At 44.8% G+C, this 27447-nt stretch overlaps 1 protein-coding gene across 4 annotated transcripts in view; it reads left to right on the forward strand.

Moving 5' to 3' along the window:
• Positions 1-27447, forward strand: part of LOC127616375 (ephrin type-B receptor 1-B) — a 133667-nt gene that overhangs the window by 47990 nt on the left and 58230 nt on the right. For all 4 annotated transcript variants that reach the window (XM_052087935.1, XM_052087934.1, XM_052087932.1 and 1 more), the window contains exon 3: positions 7470-8151. In XM_052087935.1, coding sequence (XP_051943895.1) covers positions 7470-8151 — 682 coding nt within the window. The remainder of the gene's footprint in view (positions 1-7469; positions 8152-27447) is intronic.

Below are 27447 nucleotides of genomic sequence, written 5' to 3' on the forward strand. Positions count from 1 at the left end.
TGTCAGACCAGTGGGAGATCACTTTCATTTCGCCTTCACGGTTGTTGCGCGCGTGTAGATCGGCGATTCAAATTGCCCCGAGCGCCGACACAGACGTCTCTGCTCGGTACGAAGATGAAAATTTGTAAGATAGTCTTGCAAAATGAAAGCACTTCGATTTGGAAACGCCTTTCAATGTGTGGATGCTTGTATTGTTTTTTTGTGAAAACATTTGCGCAAAGGACATATTTTTCCAATCGCCTTCGCAGCTACGCCCACCACTATGTACAATGTCAACACCGTCTCGTTTGCATGAGGACTCGACGCCGTGTTCCACATTCCTTTCAAATATTGATATCTTACCAGAGGGGATTTCATCACCGTGATTAACATGTACAAAATCTTTTGGATAAATGTCGCCCGGGGATGAATAAAAGATATTGTATGACTCCCAGGAGTATGAATTTTCTCTCACCTCTTTTCGTATTTCTGTCCATTTTCTCTTCGCGCAGCTTGTCTAGGTCAAAGCTGTTCACCTATTTGCGCGCATGCATTCACTCGCATAAAAACAACCCCTCCTCAAGATCTGGGGAAAATGCACACTTATCCACGCATGATAATAGACACAAAAAAAAATCTCATTTTTATCTAACTGAAAGCCCAAATACGCCACAGTTATTCCGTCACCTGCTAACTCAAGCTTTGTGGTCTGTTCTTAAATGGAATGTAGAGGTTACAAGCAGCCAGCAATGTGTCTTATCTAAATTTGAAAAGTAATCTCACCTTTGAGTATGTTTCACTCCCTTTACCCCTGTTTTTGTTTTAGTTGTTGTTTTTTGGAACATGTCAATGTCGCAAACTATTTGCATTTTTAAAGGTCCAGTCAAATGTTGATTTTTAGTCGCTGCAAATTGGATCTGCATAATGCCGTCAGATATGAGTGATCCCGGCGTTTGTGTTTTTCGAGATACGATCCTTCATTCCCCGATTTTAATTTATTTTTTTGTGAGGCTGGAACGCATTAATGTAATTTCCATTTGTTTGAATGTGGTAAGATGATTTGATTTGTATTCGGAGGGCACCAAGTGAACAGACAAACAAAGTGGAAACTGAAGTATATTCCTGCAGCGTCCAAATCTAAAATGTGACAACAACGTCGTGATTACAAATTTGCTCCACGAATAAATGACCAGCATTGGTTTTCCATCACCCGGATGCGACAGTAACTTCTCAACTCACTTGGACACTCAAACGGACCAGTTCAGGAAGTAGCACCTTGTTGCCCCTGTTTTTGTCCAATAAATGCGTCAATAGCAAGTTCAGTTTAGGCTGTGGACAAGTATTCAGTACTTGTGAATTTTGTACGTAAAATTGAGCAACAGGTTTTATTATGCGCTGTGAGCGTAAGAGGCTTCGGTAATTTTCATTTGAGTGCTTCGAAATTAAGTTCCAAAACATAGATTGATATCTAATCTTGGGTGACTCGATTGTATTGATATTAAATGTGAATATGTTTTGACCAGAATTGGTCAGCACACATTAGCGCTTTCAGTTGGTGGAGTCTTGAGAAGTGTGAAACGGTGGATGGGAGCGTCGTTTGAAACCTGAATGTATTGATCCGGGCTGGGCGTTAGGAACCAAGTTTTCCATGACTTTTGTCTTAACGGCGAAAGACAGACGGCCCCAGTTCAATTTGAGCCTCATCAAAGTTGTGAAACTGTAATTATGGAGTGGCTGCTATCGGGCGGGACTGGGAATTTTTCAGACACCGCCATTTCCTTTCCATCCATCACAGTCGGCCGGGCGGAACTAGGCCTCCGATGCCCCTACAAAATAATCATTCCAATGGCAACTAGCCTGACAGCAGGCCTCGTTTAATAACGGAGCTGATCAGAAATGATAATAGCAATCATGCCGCCGCATATTTTACTGGCTGCGGCGTGCTTGTCTGCGCAAGCGTGCGCACACTTAGTAAAAGACTATGAGTATGTGTCTCAAAGCTTGTGAGGAAACCTAAATAAATGAGATGTCTCTTTGCAATCAAAAAACAAGACGGCTCTTTCTTAAAAGTGCTCTGATGACTTCTCGGATATGACTGAAAAAGGTTGAAATGCAAACAGTCAAATTAGTCTGGCACATGCTGAAAAGCCACGAGATAGACCAAGTTCGGTGAACTCTGCAAACACAAAGAGCATCTTTCAGCATCTCGTGTTCCCCCGTGATTCACTGTCCTCCAGGGACTTTGGCCTTTACAAATATGGCAGTGGGAATTTCACCTGAAAGTGTTCCATTGCTTCCCTTCATTATCCAAATGGGGGGTGTCTTGTTGCATTTTCGCATGAGCAAGTCATCAAATACTGCCGCTCAGTTAATAGTCCTTTGTACCAAAATATTCGAGGCCCGGTATGGATGAGGATTTGACAACATTTTGAGCAACTGGCAGCTTTAGTCGTGATGGTGAAAACTGTGATTGGTGGCGAATTGATAAAGAACAACCCCAACTTGATATTCAACTTCAGCCATCTTGTCATAAACTGGCAGACATCCGCAATCAATGCCGTATGGTCATTTCAACGGCGATTTTCCTCCGAGATCAGTTTGTAGATGTTTTGACTGGTCGAGAGATGACAAGGGACATGTATTGATTTCATATTTGCGACACTTTATAATTGGATGTCTCAACTCGTATTTTGTCTTGATAAGACCTTCCCCGCCTCTAAGCTTAAAGGATCATCCTCCATTCCACGTCAATATGTCCGAGCGTTGAGCTGTATCCATTGATGGTGATGAATTTGAAAACCACAAGGTGTGTGACTTCATTGAGGATCAAGCGGTGGTTCACAACTAACCCAATTGATGTTTTTGTGCTTGCTATGCTTTTTGTGTAAGCTGTCGGAAGTTGTATGGTGAGTCAAGGCCTGTCCTTGTGTATACAGCGTATATAAATAGTCTGCGCACACTGTACGGAAGACTAAAAAGCTGGTAGTTTGCAAGAAATTCTTACAACTCCTTCACCGTTGTCGTTGTCCTTTTTGCCAGCCTCCCTGACCGTTCTTCTCATACTCTCATCAACACCGTAGGGACATCCGGGATTCGGTTATGTGTCTGTCTGCTGCGCCGTATTTTCTCCATTTGACGATGACTGTCTTCGCTGTGTGTCATAGTGTGGGGGCGGTGGGGGGGGGGGGGGGGGAGGATTTTTAAATGATTCATCTTTTTCTCGTTTTGTCTTTATCCTAGAAATCTGGCATTTGAACATGGGTGTGGAGACTATTTATAGCGTCTGAATTTGTCTAAGCTGCGATCAGACCCAATATCATGCGATGTGCTACGGTAACAATACAGTACAAAGTGTGCCCACATGGCCGATGATGGCAGAACCACCCCACCCCCTCCCCTCCACCCCCCCAAGAAAAAAAATTAACAATTATTTTACCAGTTAATGTGATAAACGTCTTAAAATTATACAGAGAACCACCCAGAACGCTAACAGCAGTGACAGAAGCTAATGGTTGATCACATGCTAATGGCTAGCTGCTGAACATATGGTACGCTAAGTGCCTACAAAAGAGTAATTTCCTCCATACATATTTAAAATTTGAGAGTCAAAAACTTAATAAAATGCCAAATCGAAAGTAGTAATTAGTACTTTTATGTGTTGCAAAACTTGACATACTGTACATGCCTGCCTACACATTCCTACATTTTGTTCCCATCTCATTTCTGGATATTATTGGCCAATATATGACAAGATTGCGGTTTATTTAAGTTCTGTGTTGTTTTTGCTTTTTGAAAGTAATGGCAGACAATCAATGTGGTGAGCAGCCTTTGTGAAGGGAGATATCGATGGCCTGATGGCAGCGGTCTGGGGCTGTGGGGAAAACGACTCATCAACCTGAATAAATTAATGATTTATTTCACCCGTGCCCTTAATTTCTGTCCGTAGTTGTGTTTTTCTTCTATCCATCACTTTGACGTCCCCTCACGTCTCCATCGCGGCAATGTGTGACTGGTCATTGAATGAAACATTACGTGCTGGGTGAATGCATGACCCCTTCATCTACTCACTACTGTCCATCAATCTGAGGAATGACACAAGCACTTAAAAAAATCAGCGCCAAAGAGTGGATTCTGTGTCAATGTCAGGTGTACGGTCAGTGTCAGCCTACGGAAAGGTTTTTCCTTTTTAGTTTAAAATCGCTTACTTGAACTTCCATAATGACTCACAAGTGTTGGCAGTCATCCGTGGCATATATCCAAGCTTTGCATTCTCTGTCATTAACGTGTATTCCACCTTCAGGGTGTCCAGCATGATTGTAACAACATCCATATCACATCCCAGTCCAAATGTGGTCCAACACGCAAAAGGGAAAACAGCCGCTGGTACAATAATGTCAGGAACATAAAGATAACTATGGGCAATTTATTTTCCCCAGACCTTGTTCACCTTGAGTGCGTATAAGTGATATAGGCAAGCAGTATAAGTCTCTACTTTTGTTGTATAATGGCTTGACTAAGTATACACCATGTTGTTTGATACAAACATTCCTAAATAAGTCATGGTGGGGAGAGCAAGGAAACAAAAACTTATCGGTAAAGTGACAGGTAGTGACACATCATGTTTTCGTACTTCTGAGAAGCTAATGACATAAAAGTCAGGGGAAGATGGCAGGAGAGAACATTGGCAAACATCACAGTCATATTGGTGTTGTGCTGTTGTATTAATTTTACACATGCGGCCTTTGAACAGTATGCGGGTTATACCGTGAACACTACCCAATCCCAAAGCACACATAATTTGTAGACGAACAACCATTCACAATCACAATCATACCCACAGACAATTTTAGAGCGATCAATTAACCTACCGTTCATGTTTTTGGAATGTGGGAGAAAACCAGAGTACCCGGAGAAAACCCACGCAAGCACAGGGAGAACCTGCGAACTCCACATAGGAAGGCCGGAGCCCAAATTCAAACTCTGGACCTCTGGAATGTGAGACGGACATGTTAACCCGTCGCCTACCGTGCCGCCCGCCATTAGTCAGAATACCCAAATATTTTCTACCTCCTAGCATGTAGTTACAAGTTCAACAGCAAGAAAATTAGTATACTGGCCGCTCGACTGTCAAAATACAAAACAGCACGTCTTCTGTGTCCAAACATGGCCAGATAAGCAGCACTGGAATCCAAACACGGAGCAAAGTCCATGGCCAAGTTTGAACCCGCTTTGGAAATGATGACTAATATTTTATCCGTGGCTGTTGACACAATGGGGACACCAAATATCCGTCTCGTTCATTATTTCACGGACCAATGAGTTTGTGGACAGAATGGAGATGGGCATTATCGCAGATGCCTCGGGTTCCTCTCCGCCGTGAAAGATGGCGGTCATTTGGCTAGACGAGAGGTGGCGAAGACCCCCTCCTCGAACGGAGCAGACGGGTGCAGAGGAGCCCGGGGCCGGTTATATTAATGAACAGGCAGTACTGAAAGGGACAGGTTCCTGTAACGCTGATGAATGGTCATTACAGCGAGAGCATAGGAAGGGGAAAGACTTGAGAGCAGCAGGAGCTCGGAGGGAGTAGCACTTGGAGGGGGTGAAAAAAATAACTTCATTTGCACCTCAGATTTCTGGTAAACTCGTTTATCACGCCAGCAGTGTCACGTGGTATTTTTATTTTTTTTCCGACTGCAACTTTGTAGCGTTAAGCACACGCCACGAAGAAAGTGTCGGTAAAAGGCAAAGAATATTCAAAAATGTCATATTTCATAAAGAAGCCAAAGGACAGTGTGCTTATTTCATAGTATAACACACACACACACACACACATTCCTGCACTTGTGGCACAGTGAGGACCGGGTAAAAACACACACACACACAGCATAAGGTGCAGCCTTAGACACATTTTTGCATTACATCTTTACAATGGGCAATGTGTGTCCTTTCACAGCTTTGCCACTTACAGTTATATAAGTTATCCAGTTAGGATTCTGGTTGCCTTGGTAACCTCGCACACTCTTAAATTTGTTTATCAAGGTTATTCTACGTATCCAATCGCAGTTGCTTTCAAGTCCCTTTAATTTCCCTTCAGACCTTTCCTTTGTACTTATTTTATCTGTTGATTGGAAAAATTCGATGGCCGCTCGTCTTTAACAAGTCTCCGTGACTCCGTCTCTAGCAGTCCGTTGGGGGCAAGTTTTTAACGGCTGCCGCTTCAAAGGTCAGAAGGATGAAGCGACCGGGAGATGATATACAGTACGCACACGAAAAACTCATGAACTGACTCGAGGCCCACTCGCTTCACTGTAGACCTCATTAACTCCTCCTCGCCTATGGCTGTTTAGATTATTGCTACTGGTGGGCGAGATTAATCCTACCCCCCAATCCCCACCCAAAAAAAACCCGTTACGTCGGTAACAATCTTCAGAAAATGCATTTTCAAAACGTCTCCGCTTCCCTTTTCAGCACTCTGCCACCTGATATACATTAATAGCATCCACAAATTTGAAATGCTTTCTTTGAGTTTGACCTTAACGCATTTTTCCACACGGCTGCACGTTTTTAAACCAAGCCGTTTTTTTTCTTCTTTTTCTTTTTAAATGTTGTGATTTGTCTTTGTGATTTGAAACTATTCCAAATGTTAATGGCACATTTTCATCATGATTTGCTGCACTCGGTAGATCGCCCCCCCCGAGGTGGCTGCTGTTGCTCGTCCAACATACTTTCTGGGTCACACCTGCAAGTGAAAGGCCTACATTGCGCTTTGATTGCGAATGCATGCAAATGTCTCGCACGCTGCCATGTCGTCTGTCTAATTGTAATTCAGCCCAGCCTAATTTTGAATTTGTTATGCAGCACCTTGTACTTTGTAAAATGCACCACCTGCGAGGCCACCCCTTCAACCACCGCATCCAAAAGTTGCTCGCTTTGCTCTAATTTAAAGAACCAAAAAAGCTCAAACGTATTTAAAAGAAAATAAAAAGTGTTTTCCACAATCCCTAAGCACGTGCTGCAGCCTATCCCAGCTGTCTTTAGGCAGTAGGCAGGGGACACCCTGAACCGGGTGCTAGCCAATCACAGGGCACACACAGATGAACACCCATCCGCTCACACACTCACACGTAGGCACAATTTTGAGTGTTCAATCAGGCTGCCATGCATGTTTTTGGAATGTGGGAGGAAACCGGAATACCCGGAGAAAACCCCACCCAGGCACGGGGAGACCATGCATACTCCACACAGGCGGAGGTCTCTGCACTGCAAAAAAAATCGCAATAAAAATCAGTCCTATGGCCTCTTTTTTTTAATTTAGTAGTTTTGATCTCTAGCTCAAATTGAATGACAACATGAAACAAAATCATCAGTGCCTTTTTGGCTTATTTGATTTTCAATTTTTGTTCCCTGTTCCGTTGCGTAAAATTGACCCACAATGCCTGACGACAGTAACCCGATACACTGTGTATTTTTTTCCCCCTTTCTTTCCCTAGTGGGAAGAGGTGAGTGGCTACGACGAGAACCTGAACACCATCAGGACGTACCAGGTGTGTAATGTCTTCGAGCCCAGTCAGAACAACTGGCTCCTCACCACCTTCATCGATCGCAGAGGCGCACAGCGCATCTACGTGGAGATCCGCTTCACGGTTCGCGACTGCAGTTCCATCCCCAACGTTCCCGGCTCCTGCAAGGAAACGTTCAACCTTTACTACTATGAATCCGACGCCGTCATTGCCACCAAAGGAACTGCTTTCTGGATGGAGGCTCCCTACCTGAAGGTAGACACCATAGCCGCCGATGAGAGCTTCTCACAGGTGGACTTCGGAGGACGCCTCATGAAAGTCAACACGGAAGTCCGCAGCTTCGGGCCCCTCTCGAAGAACGGCTTCTATTTGGCCTTCCAGGATTACGGAGCCTGCATGTCTTTGCTGTCCGTCAGGGTGTTTTATAAGAAGTGCCCTAGCGTGGTCCAGAACTTTGCAGTCTTTCCGGAGACGATGACAGGCGCTGAAAGCACCTCCCTGGTCATTGCCAGGGGGATTTGCATTTCAAATTCCGAGGAAGTGGACGTTCCAATAAAGCTGTACTGTAACGGAGACGGGGAGTGGATGGTTCCGATCGGCAGCTGCACTTGCAAGGCGGGATTTGAACCAGACAATGGCAACGTGTGTCGAGGTAAGTCATCTTTACAATTGCAGCGACTTATATCACAAACCAGCATTTGAGTTGTTGTTTTGCAATGTAATAATGGCCATGCAGTGGAAATTTAACGCGGGGGGTGGGGGAGAGAACCTTTCTAGGAAGCTGGTTGAACTTCTGATGGCTTTCGAAACATTCATTCATTCATTCATCTTCCGAACCGCTTGATCCTCACTAGGGTCGCGGGGGGTGCTGGAGCCTATCCCAGCTGTCTCCGGGCAGTAGGTGGGGGACACCCTGAATCGGTTGCCAGCCAATCACAGGGCACACAGAGACGAACAACCATCCACGCTCACACTCACACCGAGGGACGATTTAGAGTGTTCAATCAGCCTGCCATGCATGTTTTTGGAATGTGGGAGGAAACCGGAGCACCCGGAGAAAACCCACGCAGGCCCGGGGGAGAACATGCAAACTCCACACAGGGAGGCCGGAGATGGAATCGAACCCGGTACCTCTGCACTGTGAAACACCCCTTTCGAAACACTGCCGACCTAAATGTCCACAGTGGGTGCCGCTAAGACTCATTTTAGACTTTCCACGGTACATAATCACTTCTTCATTGTTTTTAATTTACTACAACCACTCATTTATTGAATTTTCTACATTTGGACTTCACTTGAGCACTACATCGAGTTTCTTCTAAATGGCACTGAACACCTATTAATTTCACCGCTACAAATTTGTATTAGTCATTAAAAACAAGACATTTATGTAAATTCTGTACTGAGAGCTCCGCGTGGCTTCTTTGCTTTCATCATCCACGTACGCTGTAGCTGTACCTACACTGACATACTTACGTACATGTAAAGAAAGAAAACATTTGCCGCAGACTGCTGTGAGGATACCAGTAGCTCAAGGCGCGTCATAGAATGCTGGATTATGGATCGGCCTGCCTCCGGCACTCCGCTGGAGCGTGCGCTGCTCAGATAACATTGATTGATGCACAGCTGCTATGATCGATTGATAGATACAAAAAGGCCACAAATCCACAAAGCACAGTTTTGAATGGCCGTGGCCGGAAGTAAACATACACGCGGGAAAAGTTTGCGGCCCTTATGAATTTGCCTATTGACACTGATTAACCGTTTGAAAGATTTTATTTTTATTTTTTAGTGAGGTCATGATTTTTTTCATGAATGTTTTTGTGTGCCTTATAATGCGGAAAATACGGTACTCGTGGTTTCTCACATTTCAAATGAGAGGCTCAAGATGACATCGGACACGGCAATTTTTTTTCCCCCTCTCAGTCGCCTTCTTAATTTTCAATTGGGGTTGTTGATCGTCTTAGTTAAAAGATTGTCAACATGTATTCTCTGTGCTGAATTTCCTTTTCTACCAACGCCGTACAACTCACTTCTATGCAGCGCGGTAATTGGCAAGTAAGAAGTTTGGGTGGGGGGCTTGTTGTGGCTTGTGTCAGCAGGGGGGGTTGGGGGGCGACGGGAGCACAGTAAACACCACAAGTACAAACAAGCGTTGTGTGCAGTGTACTGTATACAGTGTATACCGTCCCCCACCCCCACCACCCCCCGTCCCCGAAGGCCCTGAAATGAAAACATTAATTTTACACAAAAAAATGGGTGAACTGTATATTTTTCCACTAATACCCACAATGGGCGGCCCGGTAGTCCAGTGGTTAGCACGTCGGCTTCACAGTGCAGAGGTACCGGGTTCGATTCCAGCTCCGGCCTCCCTGTGTGGAGTTTGCATGTTCTCCCCGGGCCTGCGTGGGTTTTCTCCGGGTGCTCCGGTTTCCTCCCACATTCCAAAAACATGCGTGGCAGGCTGATTGAACACTCTAAATTGTCCCTAGGTGTGAATGTGAGCGTGGATGGTTGTTCGTCTCTGTGTGCCCTGCGATTGGCTGGCAACTGATCCAGGGTGTCCCCCGCCTACTGCCCGAAGACAGCTGGGATAGGCTCCAGCACCCACCGCGACCCTAGTGAGGATCAAGCGGCTCGGAAGATGAATGAATGAATAATACCCACAATCCCCTTGCCGCCCTTCGTTAAGCACCTTCAGCAAGTATACACCCTGCTGTGTTAAGTGTCACCCTGTCCTGTTTTTGATTCTCTTCCCAAGGAAATGAGGCATTCTGGTGAATATGTGGGAGGGAGAAACCACTTGCTCTGAGCTCTACTTTTTTCTAGTCCTCTGGTCGGGGGCGTGCAAAGTGCCCCCCTCTTCCCATTCAGCAATCCTTGATAAAGGCACTTAAATCAAAAATGAAGGAACATCCGTCTGTGATCGATGGACAAACAGGCAATTAGACGTCAGTTGAAGTTCAAAACATTTCCGTTCAATGAATTATAACTATTCTGTTATTGCACATTTATATTTTTCATTAATTAAATAGTTCTGTAGGACACACTAGGGCTGATTTCATTCTCGAGTTGCGAGCAAAAATTTAAGTTACAAGTCCAAAATGGCGTCACAGCTTAAAAGCGCACTCTAATGGGAATAGTGTGCACATTCGGACACAGCCTTAGTTCTTCTTTCTTCTTTTTGTTCTTCTTCGTTTTATTATAAACATTTGTATTATACTGCCCCTGGTGGTGAAGGCCAGAACACCAGTATGTGCACAATGCCAATGGGCAAATATGAAATATAGAGGCACTAACTGTCCTATTTTACGATGTGTGTTTTTATGAAGTATAATTCTAATGAGTGCCATGTTCTTATTTTGAAAAAAAAAACACGTGTTACAAATATGTTTGTTTTTTTTTTGTGTGAAGGTGAAAGAGACATTTGTGTTACAACATTGGTCAAGGAATGGAGAAATTGCTGCACTTTGCATGTGTGTGTAGGGCCCCTGTTGCTAAGTGCAGTTTTGCTAATCTATATGTTTTAATTAGTGGCAGGTACCATGGTGTCTGCATGATAAGTGTGTGTGTGTGTGTGTGTGTCCTGCTGCGAGTCAGGCAGAGAGACCATGTTGTGTTGTTGCTCAGTAACGATGATGCCAGCGTGCCATCTTCATTACCAGCTCCCGCTGCTCTCACACAAACCAATTTGGGCAGCCCACCCACTCCTTTTCGTTCCCTCATTGTCCCTTTGGGCGATGTAAGCAATCTGCTAAATATTTGATCACTTTGCTGGTAAATCGAACGAGGCCACATCTAACAAACTCATTGTGTGTTTGTGTGTCAAATGCTGAAGGTTAAGGCGGATGCGTCTTCTATGTTGTTCTGGTTGTGGTGCTCGAACTCAGAGGGGGGGGGGGGGGGGGCATCTGTGCATAAAAAGCAAGAACGCACAAAATTAATTGCATCTTATAGAAGGAATTTATTTCAGGATTTACGTTTCAGATACGCGTTGGAAGTGTTTCATAACTGATTTTCCTGCAGTTTATCAATTGCTTTTTTTTTTTTAAACTGTTGATTGGCATTCCAAGTCCACAATTATCACGAGTGACTCTGATTTCTACATTTGATTTATGACTTTTACATTCACTGCGAGTCATCAGAAAAGTCTCCAGAGTATCACCACAGGATATTTTCCTGCTTGCGTAACTGTTTTGAATTAATATGCAGAACCGTAACCTTTGAGAAGTGCACTCCATTTTGCCATTTTGAATCTCATACTTATGCAAAGCACAAGGCCAAAATATCGATGTACATATTATAATCCCCCCCACCCCCTTTTATTTTTTTTTATTTTTGTGAGATCACATTTCATAGACTCGATACATTTTTTCCGAATATTACTTTCTTCATAACGGAGTCTATGCGGACGGCGAGCCATCGACCGGCCAGTATTCTATCCCTGGTTGATATTTATTGACTTTCTCAATTCTTTATCAGAGCATTGTGACAAGTCGACAGAGCAACGGGAATACACTCTTATATCCTCTTCCGCTGTTAGGCTTCAGTGGGCTTTTGGCATGCTGGCACATTAATTTTACAAATATTCAAATAACTTTATTTAACATTCTGCGGGCTGAACGTGGCAGCAGGAGATTCACAGCCCATTGAGCAAGCGCGTTTCTCCGGGCTAAGTGCCGATTCATCATGGCCGCCTTACTCCGATCTAATGGCTGCCATCACGGGGCAAGAGCACACCTGCACACTCACACGCGCAGAAACACATCATGGGTGTACGTTAAAAAAAAAAAAAAGAAAAGGAAATGGCGTTCATACTTACAATCTGCGATTCCCGACCATTTATCACGTTGCTAACCACCGCCTAGCAATAAAAAAACGCAATATTAACAAATATATATTCCCAGGGGCTTGGTTTTCATCGACATATAGGACCGGCAATTAATCTGTGTTAAATTGATGAGCGTTTTTAAACAAAATAAGGAGTAATGATTACATATCGTCCCTGAAAAGAGCCTTTTATACAAACGACTGATTACTGTGCTAAAGTCCGGGTTTGGACGTGTCCGCTCGAGCGAGGCTGTGATTACATCCTAATATGTCCTTCCTGATTGTAAGGAGCCTGGCAGGAGGGGGCTTACAAAGTCCCACTGAACGATTAGAGGCAATTCCAGCCCATTTGGCCTTGTCAACTTCACTGAGTTGACTTTCCACAGAAGCATCCTGTGTTCCGACCGACACAGCAACCAAGTCACCTTGAAGGAGCAGAATTATGTTGGTGCCTGACGCTTCCTGAGCTTCTGTTAACCGCTGAATTAACTACCATTATGGGGAAGGGGGGGGCGGCCCGGTAGTCCAGTGGTTAGCACGTGGGCTTCACAGTGCAGAGGTACCGGGTTCGATTCCAGCTCCGGCCTCCCTGTGTGGAGTTTGCATGTTCTCCCCGGCCCTGCGTGGGTTTTCCCCGGGTGCTCCGGTTTCCTCCCACATTCCAAAAACATCCATGGTAGGCTGATTGAACACTCAAAATTGTCCCTAGGTGTGAGTGTGAGTGCGAATGGTTGTTCGTTTCTGTGTGCCCTGCGATTGGCTGGCAACCGATTCAGGGTGTCCCCCGTCTACTGCCCGGAGACGGCTGGGATAGGCTCCAGCACCCCCCGCGACCCTAGTGAGGATCAAGCGCCTCGGAAGATGAATGAATTATGGGGAAGGGTAAACTTTCCATTTTACTCTTTCTTTTCCTGTTCTTTTTGCAAGAAAAAAAAAAAACACCACTCCCAGGCAAAAAAAAATCAAAACACATGTCAAGTGAAGAATGACAAAACAATCTCAAAGGACTTCACAGAAATGAACCGAATCCTCTGGGCTAGACCGCACCCAATCCAAGGCAAGGAACAACTCAGAGGAAATATTCTTTCTTCTTACCTTCGCAATGGAGTTCAGCTCCGGTGACCGCAAAGGTCACAGCACACGGTCTGACATTTTCATCCTCATCAAAACCCCTTCGTGGCGCTGCGCCTCGCCGAGTGTTTTCCCCCCTGTTAATTTGCCGCCTTTTTTTGTGTACAAAAGAGCGGCGAGGGCAAAACTTCTGGTTACCATGGCTGTCAATAGTTTGAATAGAGGGAAGGCAGAGAGCACTGGTGAAAGAGTGTGACCCAAACAAAGATCTCTTTGAATCGCGGGCCCAAACAGAGCGTCTGTAATGGCCCCAAACACAGATGCGCTGCTCCCACAGTAACGGAAGCTAGCTGCTAATGATGTGAGGGGAAACTGCAGATTTTTTTTTATTTTTTTCCGCAACATAATAGAAATAGCCACCACATACAGTGCTTTTCGTCACCCCCGTGAAGGGATACACATTTGGTATAATTTTCATGGTATGCGTTGGTTGCTTTGTGTTTCCTTCTTGAAAGCTTTTGCAAGAAAAAAATGTGTGCGCTGGAATACTTTTTAAAAATTTATATATATATATTTTTTTTCCGTGTGTGTTTCTGTGTGCACATTCTCACAAAAACTTTTTCATCAAAGCTCCTTTTTGACCCTGCCTTTCCAATTTACCCTTCGTCTCTTTTTTTTTTTTCCTACCTCCGCTGCCCTCCTTTGCTCTCCTCCCCTCCCCTGGGTGTGAAGGCCGGCCGACGCGAGACATAGGGGGACACCTCGAGACACAAAAGACCCCTCGCACTCGGCAGATGGCCACAACTCTGCTTAATTTGCCGACGTTGCCCTCATTGCCGAAACACAAAAGCCCACTGCGACCAGGGGCTCCGCGTCACCCCCCCTCCCCACCCCCTCAGTCCATCCGTGACCTCCATCAATCAAGTTGGCGCCGTTTTGTGCTTTCACGATATGACTGCATAATTAAGGATGCAATAAAGACAAAATCAAAAATGCAAAGGGGCCAGGGTATCCGCGTCCTGCCTGTGCAAAGTACTTACCTAACGCTCGACAACAAGAGCAATGGAGCATGCTCTCCTTAACTCTCATTTGCATTAACTGCTTAGCAGTCTCCATCAATACTTGCTGCTGTTCTGGTAAGACTTCCAGACTTGTTTAGTTTGATGGCTGGGGAGGTCCCATTTCAAGCTCTCGGAAATTGTCTTTCGCCCCTTGTTCTTGGAGCTAAGTAGCACAGAGAGGAATGTGGGTGCCGGAAGATTGTGTTGTTTAACTCCCGGATTAAGAATATAATTAGAATCGAATTGCAATTATAGTCAGTCCAATACCCTTTTTGTCACATCCGCTGAGCTAAAAGCGTTGGACGACGCAGTCGGATGGAGCGAGACCAAATCGAGCCCTCAAATCTTCATTTTTACGTTATGCTTCCAACTTTATGGGAGCCGTTTGGGAAAGCACAAAACAAGCTCCTTTGATCTGGAAGAGCAATTGTGAGCCTGGCTCGCTCTGTCAGGTCCAATGTTGGTGACCTCTGACCTCAACAATGGTCTTTGGGATGAATGGATGAAGAAATTCCCACAGATGCACTCCAAAATCTTGAAGAAAGTCTTTCGACGAGGGTGACTTTTCACTTCCTCTGAGGCGCTGCTGTGGAGATTTCCACCGGGCCGAGTTTAGAGGAAGACCCACTGCTCTGAAAGTGCCTTCCTGCAGCGCTTCGTCTTATTAAACGGAATCTCACGCGATTCCAACATCGTATCGAATCATATTATGAGTTAAATTCAACTCATTATTTCTTTTGTAGTTTTTCCAAATACCGCCCAGACAATTATTTACACCCACTTTTCAGAAACGGTCACCGTGAGCCTCCCGAGAGGCCCATCCGAGTGAGGTGAGCATCAAAGCAGCCCCTTGACGGCCAGTTCTCAAGACCTCCATTTTTTTTTCCTCCTCCTTGCTCTTCCCTCATCTTACCGTAACATGAAATGTATTTTTATATTTTTTTTCTGATGCAAATTTGTCAGACAGTTCCAATGTCAGGAAGCCTTCAAGTCTGTGCTTTCAATGGCAATCGAGCGGGTGCAGATGACAGTTCCATTTGATGGGCAGACTAAATTTGCTCAGCCGGCGGGGAGAGTGAAGCAATAAGCAAACACTATTAACTGTAATATGAGTCATAAAACACAGAAGAAGAAAAAAGAAGAAAACATGACCCAAACATAATCATCTCAAGCTGGACTTTGCATGTCTGATTTTATCGCCTAATCATGCTCGGTAAGATTCCCGTCTGCGTATGAAGCACACACACTTCAAACTTGAATTGATTACTGTGCGAGCCGCCATGATTTAACATCGCACGCTTTAAGAATGACACGTCTGTAATCGGCTTCACCGTACCGTGCATTTTCCTCTAAACCGATTTGGCTCTGCCTAACTGGGCAGGCCGTATCAAACACAACCGCAGACTCTTCGCACGATGTAATTAGCCGTCAGTTAGACGACTCCCAAAATCTGTGTTTTGCTATTGTGTGAGTGTAATTGCATGTTTTCACAGAGGGCTTAATGGTGCTTCAATGCAGCCCTCAAAGTGTGATTCGGTTGACGCATCTCCGTGACAGGTTATTGATCTCCTCCATCCCGAGTGTCATGTGACTGTCCGCGGTGTCACTGACTAAATAATTCCCGATGTGCGAGCATTTGAGGGATTCCTGCGCTTGGTGTTGCGTTTGTCTACAGAGTTCCCACACTGGCTCAGGGCTGCCGTGCGTGTGTGTGATGAACTAAAAACTGGTCCCCACAAAACGCATAAACCGGTATGTGTGTGTGCGTGCGTGCCTGCGTGTGTGTGTGTGTGTTTAGAAAGTTTAAAAAGAAGACCCGACTTCACTGAGAGTATTCAGTTGCTCAGGTTCTCATTTTCCAACATGAGGTCTGTTTTTGCAGTTTGTGCCAAAAGACCTCGGGATCAACCTTAATGAAGTTTAATGTCCAAATACGATACTGACAGCTAATCAAAACGTGATCTGATCCCTCCTCGCTCTGCTAATTAAATCTGACATCAAAGAGGCAAACTCACTTTGGAGTGGCTTAAATGAAGTGAGGCTCAATTTTGAATTCTGCATAATCGTGCAACATATCCGATCCCACCTAAATGTATCCGGGGTGTTTTTACGGGCTCGGATTTATATCATTAAGATGAGGATTTGAGTGACATTCTGTCAGGCATTTAATGAAGGCTGTACAAATTAGATTGAATCGCAATTTCCGACTCAAAATCCAATTCATTATGCGCTGGGCATAGGATAGCCACGGCATATTTTTTAATTTATGTTTTTTTTGTGTGTGTGTATTTGCAGTCATTGCCAAAGCATAGCATACCCGTACTGGACTTTTCATTTGAGGCATGTGTTGATATCAGGCGTGATTCCCGTGATTCCCATTTCACAGACAGCAATGGGAGGTTTGTTGAAAAACATTCAAATTGTCCCCTGAAAGATAATGACTTGAAAAAAACGTGCCCGGCTGTCGTTTGTGTCAACTCTTTCGGAACCCCCCACCCCCCATGAAAAAAAAACATCATTTGCGTAATCATTTGAAACAAATTGTATTTGCAGTCAATACACTGTGCAGTAGTCCATAAAATATCACGGTACGGTTTCAAGGACAGACCACACAGCATGTACTTGAAATCTTAACCGTGTTAATAAACACGATGTTAATCCAGCGCATTGATAGACTGCAAGCCCCGTTGCAGATGGATAAAACATACTTCATTTCTTTTTCAGTCACTAGATATGAAATGTCATTGACAAAACTGAAATTATTATTATTTTCAAAACATCTCTTCAATGTCACAGAAGTGACTGATCAACCGAGCTTTAACAAGCATTGAAAAATTATTTCATTCGGCCGATGTAAAAATTAGAAAAGGGAAACATTTGCGGAAAAGAACCGAATTAATTCAAATCAAAGTTTATTTCATGTTTCATCCGTGGTTACATATTCCCTATGTCTTTCTCATATTTTTTTAATATGACAGTACTTTTAGCGGAGGAGATAGCGACCGAGCCTCGCCACAAATAATAACCTAGCAAACATGGACCAAAAGATTCTAGTGTGCCAGAATATAATCCGGATAAAACTGTCTTTGCATACAGATATTTTGAAAAACAGTTACTTTTTGACCCGGTAATGAGAAACTGTCACTAATTACTTTTCTAAAGTAATGTTCCCAACGCTGTGGCTTTATGCCTGCTTTTCCCTGTGTTGATACCAAATCCCGCGGCTCCACTGTGAAACAGCCGAGATGCTATCTTTATGCCGGCCAAGTGAAACTACGGGGCTATAGGCCAGTCTGCATCTGCACAATGGCAAGCTTTCCATAGACAATCATATCTGATTATGCAGAGTGCGAATAGAGGCAAAAGCTGACAAACAAATGGATTTGCTGCGTCGAGAATGTTCTCTAGGGGGGAAGCTGCATGCACGGCGATACAGCTTTTGTGTCGGAGTCGACACGGAGCATAATAAGACCCTTTGGGGAATGAAGCCAAACTGAGCGATAGGGACACAAAAGCACACATACTCGTACACTCCATTTCACCATCTCTCCACCTCTCTCTCTTTTTAACTTTCATATCTTCTTTGTAAAATGACCTTTACAATGCTGCCTACAATGTTTGGCCTCGACTCCCAACCGCTGTCATGTCCGACTCCCTCGCTATGGGCTTGTCGTAACCATCCCGCAAACACTTTCAGACACTATCCCGTTTTTATTAAAAAATTTTTTTTAAAATGCATCCATTTGTTTTCATTCTGCTCCTAGTGTGCAACTAGGAGAGCAGTCACAATAGAACTCTTAACCAAATGTATATTGAGCTTATGCAGTCAATGGGACTTTTACCCCCACTAATGCTATTTGAACAAGGCCAGGGAAATGCCTCTGTGAGCAGTTTGGGCGAGGGGCCCCTCTTACTGGCTCTTGTGACTCTCATACATGTCGAGCGCGCCGGCTCCCATTCTTGCCCGTATGGTTCCTCGTCTTTACAAACTCTTAAACTGGATTGGAAGCCCCCCCCAATTGTGGAAATGATTTGAGAGAGGGGGCCTAAGTAGGACAAAAGGGCACATCCTTCGTCAAAACCGGGGCCTCTAAGCCCCGTTCCTTCCTTATTCCATAGAGAAGGCCCTTGTATTGAGAGGACAGGTTGGGCCCTATGACGTGCTTAACATAGCGCCCTGTGGTACACCAATCCGACTCAGAGAAGGTTTGACGTGTATGGTTCCCCCGAAAGACAAAGAGAAAGACAAAGAGAGAGAGTATGAACTGTCTATTCTCTCAAAATAACTTAGGGTAACAAATTTGTTCAATGGCACCACATTTGCGAACCACGAGCTTTGCAGCTAGCAAACTTAGCATGAGTTAAAATGCTGCGCGAAGGACGACCCAGGACACGTCACACTACGTGGCAAGATGAACAAAAATTCTGACATGCCAGTCGTCGTCGTCGTCGTGATCGTGAAGCATCTCAGATGCCGGACGACCGGTCGTTGAGTATGCCACACTACACGGGCTACGATGTATCAAGACAACTGAAAATCGGCTACGAGACACCACGTCTGTCCGCTCAAAAAGATTTTAACCCTTTGTTTCGTGTGTCCGAGAGGCTGAAATACCAGAATTTCTTTTCTGACACTGTTTCTCTCCTTCCTTCTTGTTCACTCTCCTTGCTCAGTGTCCCGGAACACCTAAATCCAGTGTGAAAGCAATTGGCTCTCAGATCAAATCAATAGCGGGCGAGGGCAGCGAGCCAGGGGGAACATCTCTGGCCCATGCTCAGCTCCAATCAATTTAAAACCATTGATTCATTGATTGAAATACAAAGAGTAGACGCACTGGACCGCACAGGTGGTTTAGTTATTTGGTGTGTTAAGGTGTTATATATCGCCCGAGTGTGTGTTTGTATTTTTGCGCTAGACTGCGTTTGTGTGGAATTGTTTGTGTGTGTGTGTGTGTGTGTATAGATGGCATGATTTATTTCCAGGCCATCTGTGGTAAAGCGGGTATGGCATTTAATCTGGGACCTCTGTGATGGTGCCATCGGTGGTGGGGGGCGGGGGGGGGGGGAATCACTGCTAATCCAATATGTCCTGCGTGTGAGAGTGTGTGCTCGTCTACAGTGTTGTTTGTGTGTACAGTGTGGGCAGACAATATGTATGCATGCACAGGTTTCACTTTCCTGATAGAAAAAGATCCAATACCAAAATGCCAAAAGGACGAATAATTTGAATATTTTTATTGACGATGTCACACTGATATTTGAAAGTCATAGTCCACAATTTTGATCGTGGTAGCAGTTTGCACTGGTGTACAATTGCACGGCTTCATGCTGACATTTGGGAACCATATTTAGCTATCGACTGAGGACAAAAGTATTGAAAACATCATTCTTCAAATGTAGCAGATGTGTTTATACTTCATGCACACATTGTTTCCTCTAAGTGACACACAAATTTACACACACCCATCATCCACTGGACTGGCGTCATCTGCGCCAAACATCCTGCGGCCGATAAAATCCGGCAATCAAAATAAAAGCATACCAGTATTGCGCCAAACACTCAAAGATGACATACGGCAGAGAAGTGCTTTTGGACATCAGAAAAGATCATCACAAGCTTTCTTCAGACCTCCCGGACTGTAGCTTTCTGTTGCGCCAGGACCTCGCCGCGTCCAGCCGGTTACTATCGACAACTTGGCGTATCGTACGGTGAACATTTAACCTCCCGCAAGCTTCTGAGGACGATCCAGAATATTGCTCGAGGTGAGCGCCGAGCCTGAGTAGACAAAGTAGGCATCAGGTGACGTAACTAAGGCGGCATAGCAACATGCGATAGCTACAGACAACTTTCAACACGCAATAGTAATGCTGCTGCTTTCGTCCAACCGACATTTTTGTCACTGTATGTCAAACTCCGCCTTTATTCTGTGACAGTTTGACACTTCTCTTGTCGACTATAAAAAAAATCTATACTATGATGACTGCAGGGCTTGCTTCCATCACTGATAAAGAAGAAATATTACATTTTTACAATACGTTACGCAAACATATATATATATATGCTAGCTTTTTAGACCTCTTCTTTGAGTTAGTTTCGTGAATCCGTCGTCCCAATAGTGTCATGTCAAATTGTTCTTCCCAATTCCCAGCTGGACAAGGTGTCGATGTCTTTCAAAAGGTCCACAATGTCATGAGGCTTAATGAAAAGCACTAACGGTGTGACACACGCACTCGCACACACACACACACGTGGACACCGGTCATGGCCGGAGAGCATCATCTGCTAAATCTAATTTTGCATGGCCTTTAAAAGCAGAGACAAACGTGGCACCATAAAGCAGGGTAGAACTCGTAATGAAATAATCAAATGAATGCATAGCAAATTTACATTACATCTCGGAAAGATGATGTAATTAAATCAATGAAGTGCTTAAAAATCACTTTGTAACACAGAGAATGGTATCACGTTTTCCACTCTGTTACTTGAGATTCATTTACACATCTAATGCGAAACGCTTGGAATTCACAGACGGTGATGCTGAGGAGTTTTGCAGAGTTACGAGTAGCCTCAATTTAGATTTTGCGTATTTTCTGCATTATAAGGCGCCCCTAAAACCTAACAGTGCGCCTTATAATCCGATGCGCCTCATGTATGGATCACTATTCTGATTTCTTGGACGTTGTATTTTAAAGGTTCTGCAAAGCGCTTTGTTACAGCCGCAGCGGTTGCGAAGGCTCTACATAAATAAAGCTGTATTGTATTGTATTCTCTTTAGTGCAGCTCCATCTAGAGGATGCATAACGCAACTACAGCTACTATTATAGCTTCTATTCGAGGCGCTTTATAATATGCGGTGCGCCCGCTATACGAAAACAGTTTCAAAATAGGCCTTTCATTAAAGGTGCGCCTTATACTCCGAAGCGCATTGTAGTGCGGAAAATACGGTAGTATTTGGATATTTTGTCTTTGGCAACAGCCTTATCTGTTGTTTTTCCTTCATCAATATTCACAACTTGTGTGTTTCATAAATCCAAGGGAAGGGATGACAAAGCTGTAGAAAGAATTTGTCCCCAATGAAGTTTTTTTTACTCAATCATACAAAACAAATGTATCTTTGCCAGTGTCGTCTCTGCAGACATATAAGGTCAGCGCTGTCCAGATTTGGACAGGTTGGGTGGCCGTTGATGTACAAACACACAACCCCCCCCCCAACCCCCTCCACGCGCTACTCCATCTAAATGCTACGGCGTGTCTGTTTTTCCTCGAGGAGGAGAGAGCTTTCTGATAAGGTTATGAAGAGGTCGTTGTGATGTCGAATCTGACATGAATATAGATCAGGCACGCTTTCCGCTAACCTTTGGATGGCTTCGCGTTGCAGGTGCGTTGCATGCCAACCAGTGGCGTCAGTCTCTGCTCAGTCATGAGATGGAACAGAATTTTTCATGAACACATCTGTCTTCGTGCAGTGCAACCCAAACGGGCTCTCGGGCGCAATCATGGACGAAAATAGTAGCTTCTCACAACTTGAAGTGGCTGACGGGCGCAATTTTTCAACCGTAATATTGAAGGAAAATATGTGCAGTAGCTGAACAAGACTTTAGATACTGAGCACAAACACAAAGTCTTCTGCTTTCACAAACGATATTTTTTTTTCCCCCTTTGGCTAATTTGTAATCACATGACACGTGCGCAGTGGGCTATTTTCTTTTCTTTACCTCACATACGGTATGCGAGTGAAGGAGAATTCATGGTCATTGACTAGCTCGTGTCTGTGAATCGATATCCGCATTAACCGCGCTCCTATTTCACATTTCCCCCCCTTTGGCTGTGTCGAAATGAAATTGGTGGTGAGGTTTGAAAATTCATTGAGAAATTAACTGTAACCCTTTGACTGAAGAAGACAAGAAATAACATTCAAGAAAGAACCGACTCCCCGTCCGATCGTGAATTTCTATCGCCATCTGTCATACGTAATCAAGACTCTCCAATAAATGTGTAAGATAAAAAGTGATGAAGTGATGTTTAATGTTCATTGTTCCATTTATTCGAAGTTATATGTCATTCTTAATACGTATAATTTCTTAATATTTTGGGTTTATTTGATCAATTCTTTTCGAATTATTGCAATTGTTTGTACGATTCAGTTTCTGTCCAACTTTTTGAAATTGATTATTAAAAAACAAGGTGCTGCTATCTAAAAAAACTCAGATTTTTTTTTAATGACACAAATTAAGTTGTTGCATTGTATATGTTGGCTTGAGTCTAATTTAACTGCCCCCCCCCCACCTTCACCCCATTAGTTAAGTCAAGTCAACAGTATTTCTCGAGCACTTTCAAACAGCCGTCACTGCATACAAAGCGCTGTACATGGAGCGATTTAACATGCACAATAAACAGTAAGACGAATCGGTAATAAAGGCGGTAGAAAGCACCAAGCATTAAAATCAAGAACAAATCTAAGTTGACCAATTTGAAAGATTGACACGTTTGCAATTCCCCCCCCCCCTTCCCCCCCAGTCTTTTCTGACATAGTATGTTCGACTTGCATCTCATTTAGCAAAGGAGCAGCAAACACAATCGGCCGTCTTGACATCGAGTTGAATTAAAGAATGGCTCTCAAACAGGAGATTGTCTGTACTTTTTTTTTTTTTTAAACAGCTAACCTGCTTCATAATTAATCCGGCACGGTTTTATCAAATTTGGAAGGCAAAAACAAGCCTTTTTTACTTGTCATTCACCTGCACAACTGCAACCACCAACCGCGTGTGACGCCCAGAACCCCCCCACCACCCCCCCCACCAAGATTGTGCTTGATTGCATCGGCTCGTGCGCTCACTAACAAGTGGATTAACGGTTGTAGCTGCGTCACCGGGATTGCGTTGGCTGATTGAAAAACTCTCCCGTGGACTGGTAGCGCCCTCTGGGATGACTGGAGGCAAGAATCAGCGGCACTCAGCTGTGCGATGCCGCCGTGGGTGCCGCTTATGTTTGCCAGAATATTTTCTTGTAAACAGTGAATTACATCCGCTCAATTAGGAATCAAATTACGGCCGGTAAACAGTGAAAGGGACTTTTGTTTTCCGGTGAGCGTCATTGTTCTCTGTTGTTGTTTAGTTGTGCTTAATCGCACGTTCTCCTTCACCGGCTTATTTAGGAGATGTTCAATGCAGAGCCGAGGGGCCCTGGAATGACGCGTGGTTAGTTTCAGCTTTTGCTACAGCTCCTCCCAAAGCGTTTTAATGATGAGCCGCGGTTTGTTCGTGTTTAGTGAACAAGAAAGTGGGATACACACGTTGGCAGAATTCCACTGGAAATTGAAAGTAAAGGTCAAATGAAAATCTTCCGGCGCCGCGTTTAGTTAGCAAAGCTACTTTCCACGTCAGGTGACATGGTACTGTTTTACGCCCACATGTCAAAACCAGGGCGGCCCGGTAGTCCAGTGGTTAGCACGTCGGCTTCACAGTGCAGAGGTACCGGGTTCGATTCCAGCTCCGGCCTCCCTGTGTGGAGTTTGCATGTTCTCCCCGGGCCTGCGTGGGTTTTCTCCGGGTGCTCCGGTTTCCTCCCACATTCCAAAAATATGCATGGCAGGCTGATTGAACACTCTAAATTGTCCCTAGGTGTGAGTGTGAGCGTGGATGGTTGTTCGTCTATGTGTGCCCTGCGATTGGCTGGCAACCGATTCAGGGTGTCCCCCGCCTACTGCCCGGAGACGGCTGGGATGGGCTCCAGCACCCCCCGCGACCCTAGTGAGGATCAAGCGGTACGGAAGATGAATGAATGAATGAATGTCAAAACCAGATAGAAATACAAGTGGTTGATGAATTCCGTAAATTCACCCGGTTGCGTTAAGGCACACACACGCAAATGTTGCGCAATCATTGTTGGCAAATCGTAAAAGTCCTGCTTTTTCAAACCTGACTAACATCGATACTGTAAGAATTGTTTGTTTATTGTTTATTGAACATAAAACATATACAGTAATCATTTGACAGAAATTAAGGTAGATAAAAAAGTAAAAAGAAAGAAATCAGTCTTCATTCAACACAAGTTATGATGTTCAAGGGAGTAGGATGAAGTAAAAAACTTATCTAGTCCTACCCCGTTATGTGTTTATATCTTCTAAATCATTTTTATATCAATCAGAAAAGAAAAAGTAAGAAGAAGTCTCCATTAAGGCTCATAACTTTACCCTTAACCGTGATATTTTTACAACTTTTGGTTGTTTTGGTTGGTCTTAATGAGCCATTGTTACATACGGATTAGCTAGCGGTTAGCTAGCCAACTCTTAATCTGTTTCACTGAATCCAGTCAGCCATACCCAGACATCAACCCCATCAAACACCTCTGGAATGGAATTTATGTTGTCTTGCCATCTGATGAAAACATTTTGAATAACAATTTTTTTTGGGGGGGAAGTGGGCAATCAGCACGCACACTACCGTAGCATGTTGCAATTAGCGCGACTCAAGTGCAGGCAATATTGTTTCGACGATACATTCCGGAGGGCGGTTGTCTATGCTACCTTGCCAACCAGGATCAGTTTGTCACCGTGTTGTGTTCACTGAATACCAATGACACCGTCTAAATCTGCCCCCCCCATCACCACCCCCGCCCCCCGTTGCTCTCTGACCAACTTTTCTATCCTTTTATCTGCCGATATGCTGCGTGCCTAGCGTTGCTGCATCTGCCCCCCCCCCCCCCCCCCCCCGCAAATAAAGTGACCTAAGCCAGTGTGCCAGTGCGAGATAGTACCATCACAACACTGGGCGATGATGAGTTCTGTGTACAGCTAAAAGATTGTACACCGCCCTCGATTGTTATCACGCTGGCGCTACGGGCGCACCGACGCGCGCGCGCAACTCACGAAATGCGCTTTGGTGTGAAAAGCCGTACCTCCGAGTCTGCTGGTCATGTCATTCGCCTCTTGCCTCTTCAAAAGGGGGATTGTGTGGGCCAAAAAGGAACGCTGGCTGTGAGGTTGCCACGGCAACCGTCTGCCCATGGGGCGTTTGCTGTCTGCTAAATGGTGTCCTCATTTGGTGACACACACACAGATCTTCATTTCTGGTGGTGTGTCTTCAGTGTCCACTGGACACCCGCTTGATGCGTTCAGTAGCAGGCGGATTCCCGAGACAAATTTGAAGATTCAAACGGTATCGTCTGCGGTGGACATTGTCTCCAATTGTTCTGTTTCTGTACTGGCCTCCATTTAATTCAGTCAACTCTGTTTTTGTGCTTAATCAGTGAGGACATAAAGTCACGTAAGATCCGTATAATTTCCCGTTATCTGCTAGTTTCCTCTCATTTGCCGCCCTGTGCTTCTGATTTAGCACCTCTTTTATCCAAGAAAAAGCAGAAATGCACTTCAGCGCAGTCTGAAGCCAAATTGGACGATATCTCTGCCTTCTCACAGGATTTAACGATGTTTCCTCACTCTCTCCGGAACTTACATGTCGCGATCTGTGAGGACGGGTTACCGAGACCCGAGTTTGGGGAGGAGCACCAAGGCACCATATGAGTTGTTTGTGCGAATCCGTCGCCGTTGCTCGTTTGAGTGTGGACGAGGGGTCGTGACGCGGCCAGAATGGATGGATGATTAATGATCAGGGGGAGTGTTCTGTGGGAGGAACCCTTGAGATGGACATTCTGTGCTCTTTCACTCATCCTTTTCTTTCTGATAAAATCTCTCAGCCCTGCTTTCTTTCTTCTCCTTCCGTAAGAGATTGGAAGGTGACGACTGAGGGTCAACGATACTGACACAGACCAGACTTGCCAAATGAACCCTGGATGCCTTAAAAAAAAAAAAATGGCCGTGGCTTGCGTGAGATGTGACACGCATTTAAGCTGAAGTGTCCTTCATTAGTCCCCTTTGACTTATATAAGCAATTCATTCGACGTGTTATTATTATTTTTTTTTTTTAACCTCAGCCTTAAAAGGACCACTTCAAAAAGCCTGTGGGCGTTTTTTGTGTGGTTCCTGACAAGCCTTTGTTTCAATCCTGGACTTTGTCTTCAAGAAAGGGATTGTGCCGTTCAATGACCTTGAAGAGAAAATGAACACCTGGACTGGAGAAGCATCTCATTACGTGGATCGTGGCAGGAAAATGAGCAGTGACAGATGAAGAGGAAGACTGAATACCAATGGGCTCCAACGTTGGTTGTGCTTTTGTTTTTTGTTTTTTTTGTGGGGGTTTTTTTCGGATATCCGCAGCTCTGCGACAACGTGGGGGCCCACCTCCCCTCTTTGATCAACGCACTGCAAAATAACCATGGCCAAAATCTTCACGCGCCGTGAGCAGTGGAATTGTGACAAAGTTACAAAAAGTCAAATCGGGGTCGACCGGAGGGGGGGGGGGGGGGGGGGGGGGTCTTAACCTAATCATAAGCACGCCCGAATGGGTGTGTGTGAATAAGGGGGTCGATGTGTGACGGCAAAGTGTCGAAAGACCATGATCCATCCCATGTGATAAATGAGAGGCGGGGTTAAGGGTTTAACCCTTTCACAGACAGTGGACAGCTTATATGTTATCAGGTTACAGGGTGCATGAAGAGGTTAAATAACAATCAAATCATTATTATTATTCATTCATTCATTCATTCATCTTCCGAGCCGCTTGATCCTCACTAGGGTCGCGGGGGGTGCTGGAGCCTATCCCAGCTGTCTTCGGGCAGCAGGCGGGGGACACCCTGAATTGGTTGCCAGCCAATCACAGGGCACACAGAGACGAACAACCATTCACACTCACGCTCACACCAAGGGACAATTTTGAGTGTTCAATCAGCCTGCCATGCATGTTTTTGGAATGTGGGAGGAAACCGGAGCACCCGGAGAAAACCCACGCAGGCCCGGGGAGAACATGCAAACTCCACACAGGGAGGCCGGAGCTGGATTCGAACCCGGTACCTCTGCACTGTGAAGCCGACGTGCTAACCACTGGACTACCGGGCCACCCTATTATTATTATTTTTTTTTCCAAAGAGT

Source organism: Hippocampus zosterae, chromosome 15 (assembly GCF_025434085.1).
Source record: "Hippocampus zosterae strain Florida chromosome 15, ASM2543408v3, whole genome shotgun sequence".
Taxonomy (NCBI): Eukaryota; Metazoa; Chordata; class Actinopteri; order Syngnathiformes; family Syngnathidae; genus Hippocampus; species Hippocampus zosterae.